The sequence below is a fragment of the Sardina pilchardus genome, chromosome 14 (assembly GCF_963854185.1).
Source record: "Sardina pilchardus chromosome 14, fSarPil1.1, whole genome shotgun sequence".
In the NCBI taxonomy this organism is placed as follows: Eukaryota; Metazoa; Chordata; class Actinopteri; order Clupeiformes; family Clupeidae; genus Sardina; species Sardina pilchardus.
The window spans coordinates 20511234-20521233 of NC_085007.1; the positions used below are offsets into that span (position 1 = coordinate 20511234).

Consider the following 10000-nt stretch of genomic DNA (forward strand, 5'->3'; position numbering starts at 1 on the left):
CCCCGTCTTGCCCGCGACCTCGTCCGGCGGCAGGAGCTTGACCCGCACGGCGCCGCTGCCCACCGCCAGCTTGCTCTTGCGCTTGGACTTCTGGCACGCCTCGCAGATGCCCAGCTCGACCCGGAGCAGCGGCCCCTGACCGTCGCCCTCTGCCACGGCCGACAGCTGCGGGTGCGAGCCCTGGCGCACGGTGGCCACGCTCTCGTCCAGCGAGCTCCCGCTCAGGGTGTAGCCGCTCGGGTCGAAGAGGTCCAGGGAGGTCAAGGAGCCGTCGCTGAATTGCACCCAGGGGCTGATGAGCGCTTCCTGAAAAGCAGACGGCAGGAGAAGAGAAGAGAGGGGAGGGGAGGAGGAGGGGAAGGGAGGAGTGGAGAGGAGAAAAGGAGAGGGGAGGGGAGGGGAGAGGAGGAGAGGAGAGGAGAGGAGAGGAAAAGAGGAGAGGAAGAAAGAGGGGAGGAGAGGAGAGGAGAGGAGAGAGAGGAGAAGAAAGGAGAGGAGGGGAGGAGAAGAGAGGAGGAGAGAGGGGAGACACATCGGAACACTGTCTGTGAATAAAGTCTGCATCCATAATACATCACAGGTACACGGCTAATGCATTATGAATTGAAGTGAGAGACTATTCTCATCTTGCTGCGGGTAACAATGAAGAGAGAAACATGACACAGCATAACCTCTGCTGGTAAAACATTGTGTTTTTACTGTCAGAATGCACAACAACGCCAAGCCTCTCTCTGAGGCCCTACAAACCTGATTGCTGATCTCAAATTGATTTTATATAGACATGCTTAGTCATCATCAAGGACGAATTGCTTTTGACTGTTACAGTATATGTTCTAAGTTTTATGTTTTTTTTTGGGGGGGGGGGGGGGGGGAGGTTCGCAAAAGTTGCTCTAAAGTTCCCAAGGGAAGTTTCTGTGACACACAATTGGCTGTGAGCAGGCTTAAGTCTGTCCAGGAAGACATGGCCACCTGTTATTGGCCGAATGCTGACTGGACAGTAATCCTACAGATCATTTCCTCGTTCCTAATCAAATCCGACCGGCACTCATGCACAGCAAAACAGGGAGAGCCTGCCTCGGCTGTCGGAACACCAGGAAATGACTGTTAATCTCTGTGTAATTAGCTCTCAGTATACCCTGCCATACGCTCAGCCCCACACGAAAAACAAGCGTGCGCACACACACAAACACACACACACTAATGGAAACACACACACACACACACACACACACACACACACACACACAAACACACACGCATGCATGCACACCCACCCAGGCACCCACCCACACACACACACAGAGGAAGAAAAAAGAAAACGCAGCATGCAACTCAATTCAACTCCAGGGATCAATATTTATGTATTAAAAAATCCATTTGAACGAGACACCAGAGGGGCCAGCGCACAGTAATTACTACAACAAGTTGTATTACAAACTACGCAAGAGCCACGAGCTACGCCACCCTACGCTCAACGCTCTGCTGCAGCCACCGGCTGTCCCCTGCTCCGAGGTGAAATGCATTATGCATTAACCAGAGCCATCGCATAAACAAATAGGCCTCGCTCGCCGGGCCTCTCTAATAGCCAGGCATCGACTGGGCCCCCCCCCCCCCCCGGCTCGAGGTGCCCGGCCATATTGTCCCGGCTGATCCGAATCGGCTGTCATCTTTTTTGAGAAAGGGATTTGAGCGGGGTCCTCCGTCACGGCGAACGCGGCCACTCCCGCATCAATCTCGGAGGCTTGTTTTATCGAGCGGCGGGCGGCGGAAAAGCTTTTTCGCCGTGACGCACAGACAAGCTTTGGGACAGGAGTCGATGCTTTAGTGCCAAACACGGCATGGAGACTGGGTTGACATTGTTGTTGTTGTTGTTGTTGATTTCTGGCCCCGAAGTATCACAGTAAACGTCTGTTTATTTATTTATTTATTTTTGACACACTGGGCACCTGAGAGGCCCTCTTTGGGCCATCTGCACCAACGTGTTTTTCCATCTCCATTTTTTTGGCTTCATTTGGAAGCTATATCCACAAGAGATTATGTTTTTTTTTGCCATCCTAAACTGGGTCATTCTTCATGTGTCAAAAAGCAATTGTTTATATTCATTTTGTGCGAATAAATGGAACAATATTTGGGTCTCTCTAAAACATTGATGAAACACTAATGGAATCATGCCATATCGCTAAATGCGGAACAGCAACAGCATCTGGGAGAGTACTTAGTGGACTGTGCTTGGTGACATGAGACGCACCTGTTTGGGGCTCTGCATGAGTTCCTGTGTGGTAGCCGTGGCGACGATGGCCCGGTTGCTCCCGGGGCTGAGCTGCAGGTTGAGGGAGAGGCCAGAGACCAGCTGCACCCCCAGCTCAGTGATGGACACCTTATCGTCCAGGACCCGCACCATCCTCTCGGCCAGCACCGAGTCCGACAGGGGAGACATCACCTGCTCGACAAACACACACACACACACACACACAATTAACACATACTGTATGCTTAACCCAAACTGCAGGCTTGCATATTATAAAATATCATAACTGACGAAAATGCACGACACACGCTATCACTGTCAAATATATCACACACGCACGCACGTACACACACACACTCACAAAAATGCAGGAACACACACTACACTGTATATCATTGTCAAATATATCATAAGAATATAAAACTCTCTTTCTCACACACACACACACACCTACACGCCTTCTCTATCACGTACCTGCACAGTGGTCACCCCCACGGACCTCCCGGCCAGTACAATGTCTGCCTGCAGCCGTGCCACCGAAGCGTCGGCCACGCGCAAGAAGCCCTGGACCAGCCTCGTCACGTCCACCTGCCAGTCTGGCCCCAGGAAGTAGGCCGGGGGGTTGAGCGCCGACTCGGACGTGGGGTCGTCGCCGTCGGCCAGGAAGGGCGTGAGCACGCGGATGCGCGCGTGCTGGTACTGCAGCATGCAGCCGCGGCCCTTGCGGTCCTCCTCTTCCTCGCTGTCGGATCTGAAGAGGAGTAGGAGGAAGATGAAATACTGTAATTTCCCGACTATTAGCCGCGGCTTAATCATTGATTTTGCTAAATTTCTTCAGCTATTATGTTAATACAGGGGAGGAGTTAATATGGTGTTAATATGGTTTTGTTTCTTTGAACTTGCAAAAAACAGTGTCCTGCGGCTTATACACAATGCAGGAAATTACTGTAGAAGTGATGGTGCAAACAACTCAGAAACAAATCAGCAGAGAAGCATTATCAGTCATCTGTGCTATGCTGTATGGTTTATTTACGCTATTTTATTTACTTAACATTTCTACACTGTGGGACTTCCCTTGAAAATACATAGTGCAAAAGTTCATCTCAAAACACACTGTGAAAATCCTTCGACCCACTCTGGCCTAACCTACAGCATATCTATAAACACTAGTTCTTTTTTGTTTAGTATGTACTTTCGACAAAAAAAAAAACAGTATCATAACCCCTTCATTTCCTTTAGGATTTGGCAGGATATTAAAAATGGGAAGCCCCGAGGCAGATTGCTGTTTTATCAGACGCATGCTTAGATTCCAAATATGCTGAAATAACCAGTTCTGGCTTTCGGCTCCTGCTCTATTCTACAAATGCACGTGACACGTGAGCCATGTCGCCGGCGCAGAGAGAGACAGAGAAAAAAAATGAAGCGGTCGATGGAAAAGTAGTGGAGATGTCCGAGGAAAAGCCACTGATCATGGTACTGTTGAGCTCCTGGATTACTAGGCCTAGCACTGACCCACAACAGTCAGGAATTGGAAGTGTAAGCTTTGATGATTACAACAATATAAGTCGATGGGGGAGAAAATCCCGCACGTCCATTGTGGGATTCAACTTCAAGGGGGTCAAATCCCGAGGGCATGAGGACGTGTCACCGCGCTAGGTCAAGCGTAAGACCGTTTAAAGACCGTTTATCACAGCAGATATGTATTATCCCGGAGGAAAGTTCTTGTAAACAAGCATGGGATACAAGACTCAAACACCCACCCACGCACCTCCCAGCCTTCAATGCGCCCAAACTATGGATCTCTGAGACGGGGATAAAAACCATAAAAAACATATCTTCTCCTGACCCTGGTGCCTGTGATTAAAAGCAATGGATGATCGCTTCCTCTTTACTTTCTGATCGCGGTCAATAAAATCACTGATCTTTTGACCCTTTAACCCTCCGATCAAACGTGCATTAGTGGCCCTCCATCTTTTTACTCATTTCCATTCAGATTAGGGCTGTTGGTAAACTGAGGCGGTGGTTTTAGAGGCAGGATGAACATGTGTAAATAAGGGATTTTAGGAGCTGTTGTTGAACATGACTCATAAGCATACTTAGTGCAGAACCATACTGATCCACATCAATGCAGATCTTTAAATAAAGCATTATGTGGAAACTGCCCAAAACCGGACACACAGGCATTTAGCATTAGTGCTATCCAGCGCTTGGATTCAGGGGGCAAATAGGAGAGAGATATTACTTGTTAGCCAAAGTGATCTTCAAACTTGGTTGAGCATCATCTATACTCATTTTCCTCAAATGACTGTTCCACACGAATCATTAAATGGTAGTATTGGAACATATGACAGTGCATTTCTTGAATCCCTATCTTGTAGGACATCTGAAAAAGTGGGATATATTGAGATTAAGAACATTCATAACATCCCAAAATCCAATGGGCTCCCTCAGCCACTCAGTTTTGGACACGTGCCTTTCTGGGATTGATGCTATTTCATATTTCATGTCACTGCCAGAACCGATCCAAAAAAAAAAAAAAAAAGGAAAGCGTGATTAATTTTCCTCACAGATTACCTCTGTGATCTCCAAACATGCTTCACTTCACTGAGCACGACACCAAAAAAAAATGTCCTGGATAAATAGGCGAAGTGATGATGTGTAATCTTAATTAAAGGACCCTTGAGTGAAATCACCCTTCAGGACATACCTAAATCACTTAGTGTATCAGCAGCTTGGTAATGAATGAGTAATGAAAGTACTCCACTTCAGCTGAATCTATTAACTGGCACACGCGGCTTGACTCATGCATATGCACGGCTTCAGGTTGGCAGCAAATGCAAAAAAAAAAAAAAAAAAACACACACACAAAAAAAAAACACTCGAGCCAAATGGAATAGCTGCTCTTCAACGCACACTGCAGGTTGTCATTTGAAATTAGCGGTGAAAACATCAAAACAGTGCTACTGATAAATAAACAAATTGCTGAGTAAATACTCACTTCATGATCCGCACACCGACGATCTAGAGCCGCTAATTGAAGGGAACATCTTGGTGCTCTTTGTGTTTGAAAGTACGGGCATGAACGAGATTAAATCAGTGGACGAGGGGGGAAATTAAATGGCTCTGTAATTAAAACACACTGTAGGCTCCTGTCCTCAAATGATCTGGCCAACTTCTTCTCGGATAGTGCGACTTAGGAGACTTAACAAATAGTTGGCTGAAATTAAAAGTTCAGGCTTTCAACATCACCTTAACCAAACCTAATCCCTAACCTCAACCACAAGCTATTAACAATGGGTGAGTGTCAACAGGCGAGTGTCAACGGTTAATTTGGTTGTAGCCTAAGCATCTTCAGATTAGAGACCATCCAAATAAAGTGTGACGTTTGCTTACCTCCTCTGGCTGACGGAGGAGACAGGCACCCTCCAGCCCTTGATCTGGCTGAGCTCGGAGTCGGACAGCTCGATGTGCAGTGGCAGGCGGGGCATCCACACGCTCACCTCCAGCTGGGCGCTCAGGTAGCTGTAGGTGAAGTTGACCAGCATCTGCACGCGCCCGCCCGTCTCCTTCCCGTCCATGTAGACGAAATCGCAACTCTCGGACACCTGAGCGGAAAAAAAGGACAACGAATAAAAAAATAAGCAAAACACCTCAACAACGGCATGACTACGATCTGTGATTATCTGCTATAGCGTTAATCACAGATCGCCCCAGAGGTCGTTTGCCAAGTTTTTTCCATGAAAAATATTTCAACTCGCTGAAATAAATGCATAGCAAACCCAAGCAAAGGAGGAGCGGAGGTGACCTTGACGCTGGAGGTGAAAAGGCCGCGAAGCAGAGAGCATCTGCAAACAGCACTCTGCTCCGGGTCTGTGAAGCTTAATGGAAAAACAAGGAGGTTGTTTGAACGCGCTTTAATTAAGAGAGTAAACTTCTCGGCGGGCAGAAGCGGCAGGATTTGTTAGTGCTGTCAGGACCCAGAATTAGACAAGCGGAGAGAGAGAGGAGAGGGAGAGAGAGTGTGAGTGAGTGAGTGAGTGGGTGAGTGAGTGTGAAAGACAGAGAGAGATGGAGAGAGAGGGAGGCACAGGATGGAACCATGTTATCTCTCCCACAGAGTTTGGCAAGTTTATGCTAATCTGAGAGATGAAGGGAGGGAAGGAGGGAGGGAGGGAGGGAGCAAGCAGAGGAGCGACGGAGAAGTGTGTGTGTGTGGTGGGGGGGCGATGCTCAGACGCGATATCCAATGTGTCATTTTTGTAATCCGTCTCTGATGGCTGCTGTCTGCGACCGTGCCGTGCTCCAGCGATCATACTACACGCCCCCGAAGCACTGTGGCACCTCAGTCACAGCTATCATTAAAACTCCATTAGCTCTCATCCGCCATTATCACCCACCTCCTGCACAGGTACGCATGTATTTATGAGGGGGCGAGTGTGTGTGTGTGTGGGTGAATGTGTGTGTGTGTGTGTAAGGTATTGAAGAGTGCACTATGGAAACAAAGTGCCAACTTCGTTGTACATTTGCCAATGGAAACCTGGCTCGTGGATTTTCAGAGATGGATCTGATGGTAGGGGCTATACACATCCCTAGACTATTACAAATATTCACTGGGGCCGTGATTGTGTGTGCATGTGTGTGCGTGTGTGTGTGTGTGTGTGTGTGTGTGCGCGCACGCACATACTGTATGTCCGAGCAGGTCAATTTCCAGTGCAGTAATGCACAGATCTGGTCTCCGGAGGGCACTCCATAAAAGAAATGAGTTCTGCGAGCGTGGTGAAAATTGATCCCCCCTGCAATGACCCGTTTAGATGCGCTAAAGCTCCTCTGAAAGGGGTCACCGGCCAGGAGAGCCAAAGCCTGTGCGAATGATCCAATAATAACTGGATAAACTTGGCCACTGCTCTTAACAGACATGCAAATAAAAGCCTGTGTGACCAAAACGGTCGGTGGAGAGTGCGGGTTAGCCATCTTCAGCCACGGGAGGCTTTTAGAGATTTCGCTCCAGACTCTCTCCAGCCTCTTGCTGTATTTTAAATAACACATCTTTTCCATTTCATTTGATTGTAGACCTCTCTTTCTCTCTCCGAATATTTCTTATTTTCATTTGATCTATTTTTGAATGCAGACTTTATATTTTATTCTTGCCTCTCGTTCCTTTTCCTCTTTGGCTTTCCTTTTATCCTCACATTCCCTTCACACCTTTTCACCCTTAATCCAAAACATCCGGGTGCCATTTGTGAGTAAGGGGGTGTGTGTGTGAGAGAGAGAGAGAGAGAGAGTGCATCTGCCTGTATTCTGGGCAGCTGTGACTCATTGTGTACAGTCAGTCCTGCAGTCTTGGACCCTCACGGGCTGTTCAGACCAAGCACGATAACTTTAATGATAACTTTAACGATAACCGCAAGTGACTCCGACGATGACGCTCTTCATATCATTATCGTTATTGCTTATGTGGACGTTGTCATTCATATTAGCTCGAGTGATCGTTATCGTTACAGCTATCTTTCCTGGTGTGGTGTGGTGTGGTGTGGTGTGGCCCCTTACACCGCGTTCACACCGTCTACGTCCGTCGACGGATCTCGGAATGCCTGTCTGCCGTATGTATTTGTATTTGCATACACACGATCTAATTGGCTGATGGATCCGTCGCTGCCTGAAAAGTTGAACATTTCTCAACTTTTTTGAAGGAGGCAGCGAGTCCGCTCCATGCAAAGTCAATGAGATCCGTTGACGGACGTGGACGGAGTGTGAACGCGGTGTTAGACTTGTCTCAGGTGGTGGTGTGGTGTGGTGTGGTGTGGTGTGGTGTGGTGTGGTGTGCTGTGGTGTGGTGTGGCCCCTTAGACTTGTCTCAGGTGGTGGTGAGGTGGCCCGGTGTACCTTGAGGATGTCTGTGTCTGTGGACTGGCAGCTGGTGGAGTTGGTGATGTCCGTGACGGAGCCGTCTGCCTCCACCGCCAGTAGGGCCACGGGAACCGACACCCTCCTCCCCGTCAGCACGGCCGTGTTCAGGAGCTCCGTGTCCTGGAGGGAGAGAGAGAACGTGCCCAAAGAACATGTGAGAAATGACACACACATACAGTACACACACACACACACACACGCACACACCTTGACCAGGACTTTTCAGCCAAGCTTACCATGTTTATCAAGTCAAACACACTTACTCCGCCCTTAAAGACAGTACAGCCTACATATAATCATCACAAAAACTATGGTAGGCTTGAACGGTAAAACAGATACAAAGGCAAAACAGCAAACACAAACACAAACACAAACACAAACACAAACACAAACACAAACACCCAGATCCCACAAAGATTCCAATTCCTAACAAAAGAGCTTAAAATTCAACATGAGCCCATTTCATCATCAGTTATCTTTCTTTCAGAGTGTTTATGAGGCTGAAGCAGACGCCGACACACACTAATGAGATTTCACGGGGGCACCTCTCCGTGAGGCAAAAGCGGTGGCATGCGGCGGGCATCTGGACACACGCCACCTCTGCCCCGGCCGTCCGAGAGCCCCGCGGTCACTCCTCAGCTGCCATGCCGACTCGCTCTAATAAGAGCGGAATTAACCTGTGGCTCCCGCGCCTGCCATCGCCGGGGACGCTCCTTCGTTAAGATGGACTCCCGCTGTCCGCCGGCCTCTCATCATATCAGTCTCGAGATGGCGGATTGTGTGTCTGAGCGCCGACTTAAGCACATGGGCTCTGACAGATGTCCTTCAAGCTGCTCTCGTCCTCTCCGACAGACAGATGCTGCAGAAAATTCAAAGATTCTTGCTTTGTTTTGTTTTTTTTTGAGAGAGAGAGAGTTAAAGTCCGCCGTGTGCGTGCTCTGCTTTTGTTGTTTTTCTTTGTGCTTGTTTTTTTTATTTCTGCGGTGGCGACTGAGTTCGAGACCACCTGCGCTTCAGTGACTTTAGATGTGGACCACCGTGTTCAATCTCCATCTTAAATAAGAGAAAATCCATTCCACAGCAACTTGTGAAACCTCAACGCTGAACAGACTTGTCGTGCTAAAAACCAGCGAGACGAAGAACCGAGTTCCTTCTTTGTGGCTACACTGGCAGGTTCTACTTGACACAAAGCCATATATTGAACCACTTCTCTATTTTAGAGAGACATTTTTTTTTTCTGAACAAGAACTCTGATTTGTTTCTTTCAGCATTTTGATTTGACGGCGGTGGAACGGTGACTTTTTATGGCACTTTCAGAACTAAAATAGGTCCCAAGAGGCAAAGAGTTATCCAACAGGAACAAAAAGGACAAAAGTGAAGTACAATTTCAGGCCACGGGCATGATAAAAAAAAAAATTAATAACTTCAAGTCTGATTAGCACGCCCTTAACATTGTAGGAATGGGTCAGGAAAGGTGAAGGAGTTTGAAAAAATCCCTGCACCAGTGATAAAACATGACTCTTCAGCTTCATAGAAACCCATTGATTTTTCTTCTCTCCATTTCTCTCTCTCTCTCTCTTTCTATCTCCTCTCCTCTCTCTCTCTATACATCTCCATCTCTCCCTCTCTCCATCTCTCTCTTTCTCCCTCTCTCTCCCCCCTTCGGTCGTCACAGTTAATCCTGACAGGCGTAATTTCCTGTGAATGAATGTCAATTTCATTAGCGCGACGTCGGAGGGTGCCTGACCCACTCGCGTAGCGGTGCAGGAGAGATCAAAGCCCAGGGCAGGAGACACATTTGGCAGAGGGCCTCTAGACAATTAACACGCCGACACCAACACACAT

At 48.1% G+C, this 10000-nt stretch overlaps 1 protein-coding gene across 1 annotated transcript in view; it reads right to left on the reverse strand.

Annotated features, from left to right (window-relative positions):
- Nucleotides 1-10000, reverse strand: part of si:dkey-1d7.3 (transmembrane protein 132C) — a 29577-nt gene that overhangs the window by 1110 nt on the left and 18467 nt on the right. The window contains exons 5-9 of the mRNA XM_062554893.1: nt 8132-8275; nt 5642-5853; nt 2723-2999; nt 2249-2440; nt 1-306 (exon numbers count right to left, since the gene is read on the reverse strand). The exon at nt 1-306 is cut by the window's left edge and continues 1110 nt beyond it. Of these exons, the coding sequence (XP_062410877.1) occupies nt 1-306; nt 2249-2440; nt 2723-2999; nt 5642-5853; nt 8132-8275 (1131 nt within the window). The remainder of the gene's footprint in view (nt 307-2248; nt 2441-2722; nt 3000-5641; nt 5854-8131; nt 8276-10000) is intronic.